Genomic DNA, 17,086 nt, shown 5'->3' with positions numbered 1-17,086 from the left:
ATCTAACACTTGGAACTTTGAACTCAAAGACGTGTTTTACAAAGATAGATTTTAGTTCATTTTATGAGCTTCGATTCAATGGGAAAAGTAATTTTCAACAAAAATATTAAGAACTTTTATGATATTTTATTGTGAAATTGCTTTTTAAACTGTAAAAGCAAAGTCTCTCTGCAAATAGAGATTATATTACCATAGTAGATTGCATTAAAAGTAAAAGAATGTATTTGTTTCCAGAAGTGTATTTTAAGTGAAAATTGTTTTCAGAATTTGTTTGAATATTAATTTCAAATCTATATGACTATCTTTTTAATAATTATTATGACACAGACTACCAATTCTACATTCTCTATATAAAATTTCTCTAGTGTTTTTAGTCTAAATAAGCCAGTAGACACACCCTTGTAAACAATGTGTTTATGTTCACATGAAGATCAGTCTGAACACAGGTCCTCTGTTGATTGTCATTCAGTGTATGGACATTTACAGCAAAGCAAAGAAGTGTTGGTGGCATGCAATAATTATTTTTAAACAACCTGAAATCTACACAAGCTAAAAGGATTCTGGCAGCATGAGCTTGAAACAGCTGCCCTGAGCAAAACAGACACTGCTTGTTTTTAAGGTTGAAGAGAAAAATAGGTAACGATTATCCTCAGGACTCTAAAAGCAGAGTTGTCTGACTTTTTTTCCCCTCAAATGTTTCTACTTCTTGTGAAAAGCACAGTGCACATGTGGTGTTGGACAGTGGTGGACCTCTCAGCATCACCAAACATATAAGAAGACATTAGTTTATTAATAGTGTAATTGAAATAAAGAATAACTTTCATATGTGCTTTTCATTCTCTGCTACAATTTATTACCTGACCGAATGCTATTTTGAATTATAGGTCAAGTTGCTATGTAGCACCAAAGTAGAAAAATAATACTTAAGTATAACCACCTCTACAAAATTAAATTTGTACACTGAATTAAGTAGAAATAGAAATAGAACTATTTAAAATTTATTGTCCTCCTTGATAATACATCTGTAAATCCACTATTGCTTCTTACCATTAAGAGAATTCTGAGTAAAACCAGAGTTCAGATTAAGTTGAATTACTTATTTAATGCTACATTAAATATTATCTTCATTAGTTATTTTTATGATAAATAAAACTCTTATCACAGCTGCAAATTTTATCCTGTATAAAACCTAGAGAATTACTCTGAAATTGTCTGCCTTATTCCTGGTTTATATTTGGTTTTCAAATGTAACATCTTGGACTAACTGACTGAACACAACACATTGCATGGTGAGCATCCAATAATATTCACTTGTGTTGGGAGCTTTGAAGAGTAGAACATTCCAGATGTGTTTTTTCCATTTCAACAATCAAACCTCTTTATATTAATAGACACAATTTGTGGAGATAATTTCAAATCAATTCTGCATCATTTCTTTAACTAGTCAAAATGTTCATAATTGCATGAATGTCTTCCTTATATTTTAAAATGACACGTTCAGATAGGAACTCACATTATTTTTCCACATGTGATCCCTCCCTTTCCCCACTGTTACCAAGGAGTACACATGCTTTAGTAAATCCTGACTATTTTCATCCTATAAAAAAAAAAATGTCAAGTTCAAGGAAGACTAGCACAGCTGCTCACAATGCCGTACCTTATAAAACAAATCTATTAAGGAGGTCAAATCCTAGAAGGGGTCAAGTTAATGATATAAGTGGAATAATTTGGTCATTTTCTGAAATTTGTAAAACTAGGCACATAAAAGCCCTCTGTTAGATTGACTAACTAGCCATACCTCTAGTAATTATTTTCCTTTTTAAATTTTTGACTTCTTTCTTTAAGAAATACTTCATTCATTTTTTGAAAATGTGAATTATTTCAGATTTTAACCTATTACCAATCAGTTGGTCATGATTAACTTTTACTTCCTTCTTTGGAGTGGATTTAAAAGAAGATGGTCATTTCTTCTTTTATTTTGCCTAATATTTATATATATATATATATATATATATATATATATATATATACACTAAATTTGACTGTATATTAAATTTAATAAGTAAAGTTTTCTGTCTAAGCTCATATGCCTATTCATGTTTCCAAATTGCAAAAAAAATCTTAGATGTTAGGTAGAATAAAAGAATGGCTTAAGCCATTTTATAATCAACAAGTATACAACTGTATGGAACATAGAATATCTACATATGTCTGCTGGTGTAATATGAATCACTGAGTCTCACATTTCTAGCCTTACATTCTTCACATCCACTTTTCATTAAAGAGATATTTTGTTTTCTAGGTCAGAAATAATCTTCTAAATTTGGAAACAAACAGAATTTAATTTCTAATATGTATATTAAAAGGTAATATCCTTGACCTTTAGAGAAGGCTTTCAAGCCACATTTTAAAAGTAACTATGGATATATGTGTATGGATTTAACTGTATATTAGCATGTATATATGTGTGTTTAATTGAGAATAGTGGTCAGATTACAAAACTATAAATTTGTAGCTATCACCTAAAATTATTTTACAAGTTTTTCTAGGCATGAATCTACACAAATATAAGCTTATCAACTTTTTGTTTCCTGTGAGTTAAATATTTGTTGTTATGCTTCCTGTATATTTTTTTCTGTAGCTTCATTGTATAAAAGAAACTTTCTGTAATTGTATATGAGTAACATAGGCATAAAGCAATGTGGTCCATAAACCAATCCTTTATATTCTAAAAAATTCCAGAAGGCATTGATTCTTTCCACAAATTTCCACTTTTTTTTTTTTAAATATAAGAAATGTGTATCTTACTGGATGTGGTGGTGCTTGCCTTTAATCCCAGCACTTGGGAAGCAGAGGTAAGCATACCTCAGTGAGTTTGAGGCCAGCTTTGTTGCTCTACACAGAAAGTTCCAGGACAGCAAGGAGACCCTGTCTCAAAACAGACAAACAAAAATGAAATGTGTATCTTCGACAGGCTCATGGGTCTCATCACAGTGAATTTATTACCAAGGCAGATTTATCCACTGAAATCCTTAAGATTTTTTGATATATACTGAAAAACAAACAACAACAACAACAAAAAAGACAGGGATGGGAAATAGAGATACTGTAGGAGAAAATACAATCAAAACAGTAAAAGGGTATTCATACTTTAAAGTGTGTAATTAGTAATGGTAAATCTTTTTAAAATAGTGACTTCTATGAAAGAGTCTTACGTCACCATCCATATGTATTTTCTTATTGTGAAAACAAATATGAATGAATATGTTTTCTTGTGTAAGTCAGTACATGCCAATGAGCAAGTTGCCATAGTTTTTGAGCTATACCATATAGTCAAGCTATTCAGCTATGCAAATATAGAAAAACTATTTCCACTTACTAAAGTAAATCATCCTTAATCTGGAGTAAAATACACATTCTTAAATTCTCTATCATGCTCTTTTATATCTTTTATATACAAATTTAAGGTATATCATTAATTATTAAGTATTCTTGGGTGGTTATATTTATTTTTAACTCTTTCAAAAACCCATAGAACCTCTTAAGACCGCCTTAGTACATGAGTCACACTTATAAGATATGATATTTTTTTTGGTTTTTTTTTGTTTTGTTTTGTTTGGTTTGGTTTTTCTAAACAGGGTTTCTCTGCGTAGTTTTGCACCTTTCCTGGAGCTCACTTGGTAGCCCAGGCTGGCCTCGAACTCACAGCGATCCGCCTGGCTCTGCCTCCCGAGTGGTGGGATTAAAGGCGTGCGCCACCACCGCCCAGCTAAAATATGATATTTTTTAATGAAAATAAAATCAAACTTTGTCATTTCACTCCAGTTTAGTGCTGAAAGTGTTCCAATGGATGGCTTTTATTTATAACAGTGTATGTGCATGTACATATATGTTTGCAATATACACACATATTAAAATGCATATGTCAACATGTGCAATTTTCATATGTTTTGTAAATTGTTTAGAGGCTTGAACCAATAAAACCTCTTCCTGATTGCAGAAAATATGTACTATGAGTAAGGTGCAGAATTTTTGTTTGGAATTTCAGCAAACTGAAACTCTTTGTAAATCTGACTTTATCCTTTTCCATAAATGAGACAATTTGTGTTTCATGAAAAAGCTATACTTGAAGTATGTATGATTCTTCCACTCACATCATTTGTTCATGGGCACATGGGCACACAGAAGTTTTAAAAGGATAACTGAAAGTCAACAATGTCTCTTTGGACAGAGTTATTTTCAACTGAGTTGTCAGTAATTACATGTGTCTATTATATGCAATGCTACCACAATATGAATGTAGAAATAGGTCCATCTTTCAGACTTCCCCAGGCCCTTAAGTTCAACTTTCAGAAACAATATTAGACCTCTGTTCTCTGTCTCTTACTTGAAATGCCCAGAATTTAAAACTATTTAGTGTTTTAAAACAATGTAGTATATAAAAAGCCCTAAGCACAAGAAGAATTGCATTTGAAGAATAGTTTTGATATATGTGTAGTAAATATTTTAAATATAGAATACTCAAGATAGATAAGAAGTAGCTATTATTTGTTCTTTCGATTTTTATTTATATATTGGGCTTTGAATTTCAGCTTCTCAGTGAAATTTTTTCCAAATATTTTTCTTTTTAGAACATGATGGTTTTTTTTTTTTTCTTTTTTCTATTCTTTTTACAGTTCATTTTTTTCTTTACAATAGGGAGGCATGGTTTTGTGGAGCGATTACTTGGAGAAGTCGGTAATTCCTAGTTATAGCTTATCTATGTCTTTGGCACATATGGGCAGTGTAGTAATGTATATATGGGGAAAAACTGATCGTTACAGAAAAAAAATATAATCATGAGGGGAAGAAATAAAGTTTTCAAAAAGTTACTGTATTTTATTTTCAGAGCCCTTCTTATGAAATATACCTCACTTGGCTGGAATTTTTGTGTCTGCATTTGCACTGCTGGGTCCTGGGTTTGGTTTTCTGATATTATGCTTACTGTAGAAAATGTAAAAGTTGGAGAGGATTTTAACTGTTCCTTCTGGTACTGATGACTGAGTTGATATCCTGAAAACCCATGGTGCAATGAGGTAGTTCTTGCTGTGGTATGTGATATAGTGTGATTCACAAAGTTCAGATCACAAAGATGGCCAGATACAAGAAAAGCTATGAGTGAAACATAAATATATGTGTGTGATACACACGCTCACGCGCGCACACACATACACACACACACACACACACACACACGCTTGCGCGCGCACACGCGCGCACACACACACATCAAAGCAGACAATCACTGCTTTCTTTTTGAGCAGCTGCAGCCAGCCACACTAATGGATGTGCAAAAGCAGAGAGGGACAGCCTAAGGTATGTGTTCGTTTTTACAGATGGTACTGCAGACAAGTTGGTAATTGAAAAGGAAGTAGTGTACGTGAGGTATTTGCTGGGGGGTTGGGGTAGTCTATTATAGGACTTTTGTGTGTAATTTACTGAGACAGTTATTGAAGAGGCAGTTTCCCATGAAAGATTTCAGTTATTACAAAATACATCATTATTGTTAAGTAAATTCCAAGTAGTCTTTTTAAAAATCCTGTTAATCAACCTTGACAAATCAGCTTTGAGTTCTCTGTCTGCATAGTGCTTTGATAATGAAGTTTTCTGCTGGTGTTCTGTTTACCTATAGTAGTCACAGAGTTCTCAATATAGACAGAGCTTCAGAATGACATAGTATACCAGGTATCCATCTGAGCCACTGGAATCATCTCTAAATAACTACCATTTTGTGTGTCCTTAAAAAATACAAAGCTGCATAAAAACTTTAAAATACCTCGAAGATTAAAAAATCTGAGTAAAATTAAACATTGTTTTCCTAGTTGTAGATAACACACATATGTACGCATATGTACACATGTTCACTAATGATTTTAAAACTCACAGTTTGGACTAGATATCTGAGAGACTGTAATGTGTGTTTGATACCAACATTTCATCATGGACACAAATACAGTTTTTAAATATCACTGTGACTTTTTCTGGACTCCTATATACTTAATGCTTGTATTCCCTCCAGAAGGTTTTGTGTTTGTGTGTGTGTGTGTGTGTGTGTGTGTGAGAGAGAGAGAGAGAGAGAGAGAGAGAGAGAGAGAGAGAGAGAGAGACAGAGACAGAGACAGAGACACAGAGAGAGATAGAGGGACAGAGAGAGAAAGAGTGGGTGTGTGTATGTGTTTGTGAGTATATGTATGTGTATGTTTGTGTGTGTGTGTGTGTGTGTGTATTGGGGGTGTTCCTCTTGGTGTTTTAAATGGATAGAAACAATAGTTACCATCTTTGTGATAAGAGGAATCATGCTTTTTTTCAACATTTTATTTGTGTCATATTCTCTAGACTGGAGAAACTGCCAAGTGTTTAGAGTAGAGGGTATTTTCTCCTTGATTATATGGAAAGTATCTGACTTATGAAATCTATAAATGTATGCTCCATCAATAGACAAAAGCATAAACATGTATATACTAATGGGACAGGAGTGATGAAATTTAATATTTTCAAATTATCTGCATCTTGAGAAATTTGGTTAAAAAAAAACTGTCCTGAATTTGGGCAGTAAATGATCTTTTGTACTAATGTCATCTAATATTGTGGAAGGTTTGTGCATACACATTTGTAAAGTAAAGTTAATAAATTAGTACCTGACGTATTTGTTTACATAACATGTCAAAATACCAGGATCACATTTTCTATCTCATCTCCAGCCAAGTCATGTACAAAATCAGAAATCGTAGTTTACAGTATCCTTTACATGTAGTAGGCATTATTAGGGTCTGTCACTCATATCACCAAATTTACTTGCAAGTAGAAACTTACTTTGTGGGGGTGGATACATCAGGATCAAAAAACATGTATTACATCCACCCCAGGTCCCCATCCCTGTCCCACATTAAGCCACATGCTCTGTTCCTCTTTCTGTCAACCTCAGAGAATGTTATTGGATTATCTGATCAAGGACGAGTCATTTCTTTCTGTTACCCTAAACTTAACAATCTCAATTGGCTACAATAGGAAGAAGAGGTAAGAGTTTTTCGAAGCTACGCTATGGTAAAATGCTTTTGATACGATTTCCTCAAGTCTCTTCCATAGTAATAAGACATAAAACTTCATTAGGGACTGTGATTTTGAAGTGAGGCAGTCCCTCTTTTATCCTGTGCATATTAATTGATACTTGTGAAGTATGGCTGAGCCTCATCTTTCACATCCTTAAAGTGGATGAAAGGCTAATTACACGTGCCTCTTAAGATCACTTTGAAGTTGTCAGGTGAGACAAAGTCTGTAGTTTATTATCTTACACATATTGGGTACACAACGGTGAATATTAAGGAAGAGCTTAAAAGTAATCAAAGAAGCCTGTATCAGATAATTATTCAAAAATATTCTGTGAAACTGATTGGGGCCTTTTTTTGCCTAGACTTTGATCCCAGGATGATTTGATGGAGAGAGAGAGAGAGAGAGAGAGAGAGAGAGAGAGAGAGAGAGAGAGAGAGAGAGAGAGAGAGAGTTGGGAGTGTATGTCTATGGTGTGTGAGGGTGTGTAGGTTCACATGGGTGATGGGTGTGAATATGTTCATTCAGGGGTATATGCATATGTTGAAACCAGCGGTCAACAGTGGGTATGTTACTTAGTGGATCTCCAACTTAGTTTTTGAGACAGGATCTTTCACTGATTCTGGCACTTACCAATTCCTCCAAGCTGATCAGCTAGGGAACTCCATGGTTCTAGCTTTCTTTGATTCCACAGTGTTGAGACTCAAGATGTACACTACTGTATACTGTATCTGGCTTTTTAAGAGTGTGGTGAGGACCTGAACTCAGGTTTTCACATTTGTATGGCAAGCATTTATACATGATGCCGTCCCACCTGCTCTGAAATAAGTATTATTTTTATAGCATATAAGATGAAGAACTACTGTAAGTCTTTTGCTTTATTAAAAAAATGGAGGATAATACCTATTTATTCACTTCAAACCTAAACTAGAATAATATATATGATAATTATGACCCCTGGGATCCAGGGAGCTTTGAATCCTGTATACTCAATGGATTAATCTTGTAGAGGACAGCTTTTTGAACATTTTGAAGTTAATTGTAAAGTATTTTGCATGATTATTACTTCCAGTGGAAAATATGGATTTTTTCTTAATTTATAATTTCTAATAATGTCAGGAGTCATTTACCATTTATGCTTTAATAACTATCTTGAGAACAGTGGCTCTTTGGTCTAGTTGTTATCATCTGGGTTACTAATGTATAAAAATTATTGAAGTTTTTGTTTCTTTCTAAATCACAACCATCACTGTACGGGCAGATCAACAGTTAAGGCTGTGGTTTGTTTCTCCATATAAATGCTGAGAAGATGAAAACTTTGTATTATAAACTTACTCTGGGGTAGGGCTCTGTCACTGAGATTTTATATTATGAATCATTCTCATGATGAATGTGCTTATAAACTATATTGCATAAATAAAATTGGAAATCATGAATTGATTCCATTAGTTTATTGTATATTTTATTTATGCAATTAGGCAGCAGTTTTATTAGAAGATGCTAAATTGTTTAACAGTCCCTCCCAAAAGTCTTTTATTTTATATAATTTTTCTTACAGTGTCAGATTTTGTCACTGACGTTGAAGAAAAGGTCCCTGTAAAACAACTGTCCGGTGATTGTAGCTGAAGGAAAGGTGAAAACAGTTTTGTGGTGGCAGAAATGTCAGCAGAGAGAAACTTCAGTAGATCTTTTGACAATAATGGCTTTCACGTGGAATGAAAGACAGCAGTGCAGACATAAATTTTCAACCATATTTTTAGCTGTCCAAATGCATACTTGCTGTGACAGCAGAGTGTTATTACAGAAACAGCATGGGCCAGAAGTCTAAAGATCTGGACTTTTCCTGTTCTGATTCTGTGGCATAATTTGTATGTATTGTGGATAGCTGGTTAGCCCATTTGCCAAATATAGGGTATGCCAAAGAAAGGTGATGTCACCTTCAGACCTGTGAAAGAGGTTTTCTATCTATGCAATGAACTTCTAAAATATTCACGTTTGAAGTCTGTCTGGGTTGTCTGTGGGGGAGGCATGCATTGGAAAATCTTGATTTTCTGCGTGTTGCTGCTGGAGTTGCCTATTTCATAGTAGAGCAAATGTTTCAGTGCCCTCACAATGACTGGTCCACTGTAATTGGACATCATGGAAAAACATCCCGAGTACCCTGTGTGGTGACCAGAATGTGAATTGGTTCCTGTTCTAGAGCAGGAGTTTGTACTTCTGGGATAGCTGTTCAGTTTCTACTTGTGTCCACTGTCATCCCTGATAGGCTGAGTCTGTGCCTTGAATAAGCAGGGTAAATGGGTTTTCTTTCCAAGCTCTAAAATAGGTGATTGTAGAATGGGTGCTTGGCTGAACTTTACAGAATATCTTTGGTTTTCTGGCAAGAAATCTGAGGACAGCAAAGGCTGTTTTAAAGCAGGCATAGTCATGTTGTACAGCCCATTTCAACTGATTCTTCATAATTTTATTTGGAACAAAAGTCAGCCAGAATATCGGTGACTGTTGCTTTCTCTTGGCAGAATTTTTGCCTTATTCTCATTAAATTATTGGCCAGCCTGTTCTTCTGGAATACTTCTGGCTGTTACTCTAAAGCTGATCACTGCAAGCCATCCACTATTTTTATTTTCTTCTACCTACCTCACTCTTTTATTCTTGGTGTTGTGTATGGTCATGTACAATAGGACACTTGTATTTCTAGAGAAGAGTAATACAAGTATGACATTCTATGTTTTGTTGTGGTAAATGAAAGTAATCATGCCTAAAAGTAGTATTCAATAGTTGTTCAACAATTGTTAAATGGATCTGATAGGTGCACATTAATAAGTTGTAGTTAGTTTGATCCATTTGGAGTTAAGGGTAGGTAGGATCTTCTTACTAATGGGCAATAAGAAAATATTGACTTGTTTCTGAAATCTTAGACTATCACATATTTTTACAAAGGCAAAACAGTGTCTCTAAAATAGTTGTGTTTATGGGAAATACTTTGAAACCCTTTCTATTTAATTTGCTCCCGGGACTCATGAATGGCCTAGGCACTTCAGCTGTGTGTCCACTGGAAAATCTGCAAGATTCCAGACCATGGGAAACTGTGTATTGCTTATACCTCAGCTTGTAGCACAGTGCTGGGCACAAACTGGACACTCAATAATTATTCCCAGAACTGAATTGAATTAAACTTACCACTGAAATTTTATTACTGCAAAATTGAACCAGAAGGTTCTATCATAGCCATCTGTGTATTCCCCTAAAATGAAATTTGCAAAGAATTCTTGATATAATCAAATAAACACAGAAAATATTTAAAGAGTTAAAAAATATTTGAGGAGCATCCAGGCTCATAGCATGTATATCAAATTTCAGATTGATTCGATTTAAAATAGCTAAGATATAAAACCATAAAAAATGTGAGTAAATACTCTCCCTATCAAGGCTTGTTATATAATTACATGGTCCCAGAATGGTTCTTATTCATAAAAAAAACTATTATAAAAGATCATTTTTGCAGAAATGTCTTTGCCAATGGAGACTTTTAATATTTTAGAAATGAATAGTCATGTCTCTCAGTGTTAAGCCACTTGAATAAACAATTCAATCAAATTTTCTTTTTATTAATCAGGTAAATTCAGTTCTTCTTAATAATGAAACATGAAAACCCTAAAATTTTTGTTACTGAATGATTCTCAAGTAATAAAATAAAATAAGCAATAAAAGCAGCTGCAACAATTTAGGTTTTTTTTTTTTTTTCCCTTGTCGTATCTGGATTAACCAGCAGGTGTGCCAAATCTCAGCATAGAGAGATCCAGAGCTTACTGAGGAGGCAAGTCCCTGTATGAACAAGCTTGATGGCATATTTGGAAAAACACTTAACTGTAATGACACTCCTACAGTAGTTTGGTGTGAACTTAAAGATTAAAGATGCATCCCTTCCTTGAATTGTTGACTACATATGTTGAGTTGTTTCTTCTGTAGAACTAGATAGCTGAGTTGACTTTATGTAGGTTTGTGGTGAGAGGACAATCTCCCATCGCTGTAGCATCCAGCAAACTCAGTAGAGGCAGAAGATGTGCTTGGACTGAGACAACATCTTCTGTGTATGTCTTTAAGCAGCTAGCTTTCCTTCATTCAGAGAGAAAAGATTAGTACTAAATACATCCCTCCGGAATGGCAGGTGGTGTAATCCACTAGCTACTCTGTCTATCATTTCCCCCCCAGCACTGCCCTTATTGCCGCCCTGTAATTCTCCTCTCTCTACAGCACAAGGTCCAAGCAGCACATATTATTACTATCTCTTAAGAGCAGCTTGTAGGAAATGGTGAAACTTGTGATTTAAACCGCACTTGGACATGCAGAACCATCAGTAATATATGGCTATGTATAATAATGGAAACGTTGGGCTTTGGCCTTGCCTGACCTAGTAACTCCAGCATCTACCATAAACTGGCATCACTACTTCCCAAAGAAAAGTGGGGAGAAAAGACTAGATAGCATATTATTTTCTTGATTTTATTCTTTATAGTATAATCTATGGTTTCTTCCTAACTCAGATTAATTCTGAAGAAAACATGCTTCTTTTTTTTTGAAAAACAAATGTGAATATTATTGGTGAAAATAAAAATAAGCAGTGATGTTTCCAGCACTATCCTTGGTATCTACCATTTAAAATTATTCAGTGACTGCTGGAAAACATGGTTTCTTTTTCTAAGAAGCTCACTGTAAAGGAGAAAACTTAAAATGTCTACAATCTGGGTATGCAGGGTAGACTTTACATCAATTCATGGAAATTTTCTTTAAGTTAGGCCAAAGCTTTTTTTTCAAAGTGAGGCAGAGAGACTTCCTTTACCCTCCTTTGGTAGCAGGTTGCTTCTCTGCCCCAGAATAAAGTCAGGGAATGCATACCTCAAGGCAATATCTTCCTGGATCCAGTCGTGGTTAGCATCTGTGCTGTGCTTTTGAGAGATGAGGTACTGTGGTTACTAAACTTGCATCACTGTCCAACTTTTCTGCCTTCTCTGCTGCTTCAATAAGTTTCAGTGCCTCCAAGATCGGGTTCTGCAAGAGTTTCCAAAGTGCTAAGTTTGTTGAGATAAGAGTTAACATTTTATGTGTGAAATACTTCTCACCTCCCTCCCACTCTCCACCCAAACACAAGCAGGCTCCTATTGAATTGGAGGTGTGAACACCTAGGTATTCCACTCTGACTCAGCTTTCCATTCTCACGATCGATTAGAAATGTACAAGTGACGTGAAGTACAATTGATGATACATAACTGGATATGTTAAGCATGTCTTAAGTGCTCAATGATGACATTTAAGGTAATGAAAACAAAACTAAGAATTTTTCTCATAAAAATGTAGCCACAATCAAGTTCCTTTGACCAATAGCTAGCCTCACTGAGCATTTTCTAGTCATCTTATTTCATCACTGCCATGTTTGAATAGCATCTGTTATATACTATGAATACACTGATTCTCTCATCAGCATACAGCTTACCCTGTAAAGCAAGGGGAGTTTTCATTGCTGAGAGATTCTGTAGCATTTCCCAGAGTAGCTTCTAGTAAATGACAAAAACAGGTTTAAATATTGTAGCCTCACTCTCAGTCTGACTTGTGACCTCCAAGGCCCCTTGATTTTGAGTTTGAGAATTTAAAGTAGACCTGATATATTTAGGAAAGATGGTTTATCCTAAAACACAGTGACCTTTATTGAACTACATGCAATAGCTATGTGCAAGGTACACCTATGGAAACCAGTGCTGTCACTTCAGAATCCGCCCCCCCTCCTAATGCAGGGCAAGAAAATTAGGCATCAAATTGTGCAAGGATTGAAATGCTCACTGAAATCAGCATTACGCCCACTTTGGCATGCTGTGTCAGGCACCCAGGGCATAAGAAAAGGAAAGCAAGCTGTAGTGAATCATTTCACATTCAAAGTTGAGCGGCCTCAGCCATATATGTGGGTTGGTTTCCATACGGACATTGACACAGATTGTGTGGCTCATGTTGGGGTTGATTTACCGTTGAGTTATTTCGATCTGGGGAAATGACAGTATGCCAGGATGCAACTGAAACGTTAACAGTTTAAATCGAACCAGCCTCCACAGCTTACTTTGGATAAATGGTGTTGGGATTGTTTGACAAGTGCAACTTAGAATTGCTTGTTGGTTTCTGAGAGGCAGCAGGTTCCCTACTTCAGCAGCAGACCCCAGTCAGGACCTCCAGACCTCTGACTCCAGTGTTTGATGTTGCTGTTGTGGGGGATTTGGAAACTCGCATTGCATTCCTGGATCTGAGTGGGTTTGGGGAAGGCAGGAAAGGGGAGCTGGAGATTATCTTTAGGGAAAATCTAGCTTTTATTACATCACCTAAAGTGGCACAAACTGCTACACTAATGAAATCGTGTTCTTGGTTTAAAAGGGCAATTGTTAGCCCGACTTTTGTGCTCACTAAAAACATTCCCCCAATCTTGTTAAGTTATTGCTCTCATTTCGGATTTTTATAGCTGTGCAGCTTAGCAGCCCTCATTTCTTTACGTTTCATTCATTTTCCTTGTATTGATGATTAATGGAGGATGTCGAATGTTAGAGTGAGCAGGCATCAGCAATTGCAAGATCATAATTAGTTTAGCTGACGAGGGCCTCTGATAGCACTTGCATCTGGATGGAAAAATTACCCTATAGGGAGCTGGCTGCTCACCAGGTCTTTTTAGTGATAGATTGTGAAACACCCGATGAATCAAATGCCCTTTCAATGCCAAGAAAGTGTTCCAGTCTCGAAGCCAAAATTATGTCTGCAGAAAGCTTTCCATTTGAAATGTATCAGAGTACAATTATAACCATTGTGTTTTTTTGGCAGGCACCACCACTCCTCTACAGTATAGACTCTAGTTAAATAAATTGCCTAAATTTTATGAATCCCTGAAATTTTGACTTATGGTGTTTGTAATATTTAATTTATAATAAAATTAGGTTACAGCAAGGCTTTTTCCACCCCTTATCCCATATGCCTATTTTTATCATTAAAGGCTTTTGCTTCCTAGCAAAAAGGAGAGCTGAGCCACAGTTTGAGCATTTCTTAGGTTTTTTTTTTTTTCAAGAGTATTCCATTTCCTGCCTGTTCCTATTTGTGCCTACACACAGCCTGACTTTTGTTTAAATGAGAAGTTAAGCAGAATCACTACTTGGTCGCAAAAATGCAACCAACTGTACTAATTAAGCAACTTTTAAATATTCTTAGCTAATCTTTGAATTTGGTGATTGCACAATTCAGATCTCTAAAATCAACGCTGTATTGAACAAACCCTCTGGATTTCCAACTTTAAGGTCAGATTAAGTAAAGACCCAGTGATGGAACTGGGTTGTCTAGCTTCAGCAGACACCTCCTAAGGGTTGGAATTAGCAATGTTGTACTTCTAGGCAGCAGTGTCTAAAGGTCCTCTCAGCTTTGGAGAATAGAAGGTGTTCTCTTTCTGACTTCATAACAGCAAGGGAAATACCAGAATGGGCTGTCTTCTATTATTCTCTTAGTACTTCTGTTGTATGAATGACATACAAAAAGGCAACAATCTGGTGTAATGTTAAATGGTTTCCATGATGAATTGTTTTAACCTGTATTCGAAGGCTCAGGTAGCATATTCCAATTGACTTTAAGCATATTGCCATGTGCTGTCTTAAAAAAGACACTTTTGTTTTGACACTTTTAAAAGGTATGTTTTAAGGTTGAGCATTTAGGAGCCATCATTAAAGGCATGCAACTTAAAGTTCAAAAAGTTAAAGCTGTTTCTGTGGAAAGCCTTTGGTGTTCCCCACACCTCATCCATCACTGTAGGGTTAATTATAATGAAAATCAGGGGTGCCTATTAAACACAATTGAACCTGACCTCATTATGGGCAGTGTGGTTTTATACTGTCATTGTTGTGAGTCTAAAGACAAAACTACTGGGTTGATTTGGTCTAACACCCTGGATCATGTGACTCACCTCTGACCTTGGATTTCTTTTTTTTTTCCTCCTGTTTCAGAGGCGAAGAGGCTCTGGTGTTTTTTGTGCCAATTGCCTGACCACAAAGACTTCTCTTTGGCGAAAGAATGCAAATGGCGGATATGTATGCAATGCATGTGGTCTCTACCAGAAACTTCACTCGGTAAGAACCTACCCCAGCACTTCAAGAGATGCTTACACAAATGAGCTGGCCTTGCTTATGGTTAATATGTCCCCTTTCACAGTTTGTTCTGTCTATCTTTGCAGGGTTGTTTAATGCAGTCATTTTGAGTGTACATATGATTTATTATTAAAAAAAAGCACTTTGATGTTACAGGGAGATATATTTGAAATGATTAGTAATGTTTGTGCATCTTTGATTTAGAAGAGGAAAATGATTATTCTGGGAATGTCACATCACATAACAGATAGTTGAACTAATAGTTAACCAAATTGACTGGAATTAATTTAATTAGGAAGAGAAACAGCAAAAACAGAAGTTCGAGAGAGAAATAGAAGCACTCTGGATGTTCACTTTCCAGTTTACCTTCTGGAATTTAAAGAGCCATTTTGACTGTTTGAGAGCTGGCCAAGCACCAGCATAGGACAATGCCACATGAATGTGGGGCTCCTAGGCTGAGGTGTGTGACGTCCTGAGTGACAAGCACAGAGGCATGGGAGAAGGGACACAGGTACCCCATGTCTGCGATCTCCATCTGGCTTTGGCTCATGGGGGTTATTTGAACTAATTTTATTCAAAATTTTACGTCTAACTATGTAATAGAATGCAACCTGACCAATCCCTCCATCTGAGCAGGAAATCTTACTTTCCTGGAGGACTTTTTCTACAGTTTAGACAGTACATATGCTGACAAGCACTGCCTTTGAAATGGCAGTGTCTCACTTAGTAAGTAGAAATCCTTTTCCCTGTGCCTGTTTTCATTTTATTTGGCACTGGACCACAGCTCTTAGCACAGGCTAGTGAAAAGACGAGAACTGCAGGGAATACATTTTGAGACAAAACATCTTCCTAAGTGGACACTGAAAATACTTTTGAAAAACATGCCCACTCTCAGCAATGGTGCTAATTGAGAATACTGTACGGCCCCTAGCCAGTAGTATGGGGCTGGTAGAAAGACCCTTCCTAACACTTTACATAGTTGTTTTTTAAGCTCAGCAACAAGCCTCTGTTTAATGAGTGCTGACATTAATGGTTTTAATTGAACTTTAGCCAATCAACAGGCCAAGTAGTAATTAAATTGCTACTTAGCCAAATTATGAAAATTTAACCACTGTGAAATAATCCAAACTTTTCTAAAAATGATTTTAATGTTCATCCCTCCAGAGGCAAGATGGTCTTGGTTTTGAGGTTTCATTTTTTTTCAGTTTACCATAAATGATAATACATAAAAAATATGTGAACAAAAAAAATTAGAGAACAATTATAAAACTTTAAGAATTAATTCACTTCCAAGCTTCTTTGTAGTATATAGATTAAAGACTGTATTTTTATGATACGAACAGAAGTATTTATAAACTGGAACATTCTGTACAACATAAATGTTTGTGGCATATCCAGCCCAGGTAGAGCTTTCATCCTGAAGCTAACAACTGAATCACCAGTAACAAGTGTGTTACTCTCTTTACTTCTGTCTACCCAGTGACAACAGAAATAGTCTCCCAAATGTTTCTTATTTGTATTGTTTTAATATCTAATACAAATAAATTTGTATCTAATACAAAAAAAATCCCTTTTGTACTGAAGTTTAAATATTTCAGGAATGATTCACAATTATGCAGAAATGATCGATTTTCTTTTGGAAAAAAATCAGAACATTTGAACATTCTCCTAAAATTTAGTCTATAAATATACATTGATTTATTATACTTCCTCATTTCGCTTTATGAATCAAAATTAGAGCCCTTTAGTTTTTGTTATAATCTTATCTACAAATTTTAGTCATATAATATAAATACCTATTGAACATGAACATGAGCACCAATCACATAATATCTAAGCTGAAT

At 35.5% G+C, this 17,086-nt stretch overlaps 1 protein-coding gene across 6 annotated transcripts in view; it reads left to right on the top strand.

Moving 5' to 3' along the window:
• Trps1 (transcriptional repressor GATA binding 1) overlaps nt 1-17,086 on the top strand; it is a 239,709-nt gene that overhangs the window by 214,813 nt on the left and 7,810 nt on the right. For all 6 annotated transcript variants that reach the window (XM_028867929.2, XM_028867927.2, XM_037197788.1 and 3 more), the window contains one exon: nt 15,102-15,224. In XM_028867929.2, the coding sequence (XP_028723762.1) occupies nt 15,102-15,224 (123 nt within the window). The remainder of the gene's footprint in view (nt 1-15,101; nt 15,225-17,086) is intronic.

The sequence above is a fragment of the Peromyscus leucopus genome, chromosome 20 (assembly GCF_004664715.2).
Source record: "Peromyscus leucopus breed LL Stock chromosome 20, UCI_PerLeu_2.1, whole genome shotgun sequence".
NCBI classification, from domain to species: Eukaryota; Metazoa; Chordata; class Mammalia; order Rodentia; family Cricetidae; genus Peromyscus; species Peromyscus leucopus.
The sequence above is the reverse complement of the archived record's forward strand: the minus strand, read 5'-3'. Positions and strand labels throughout refer to the sequence as shown.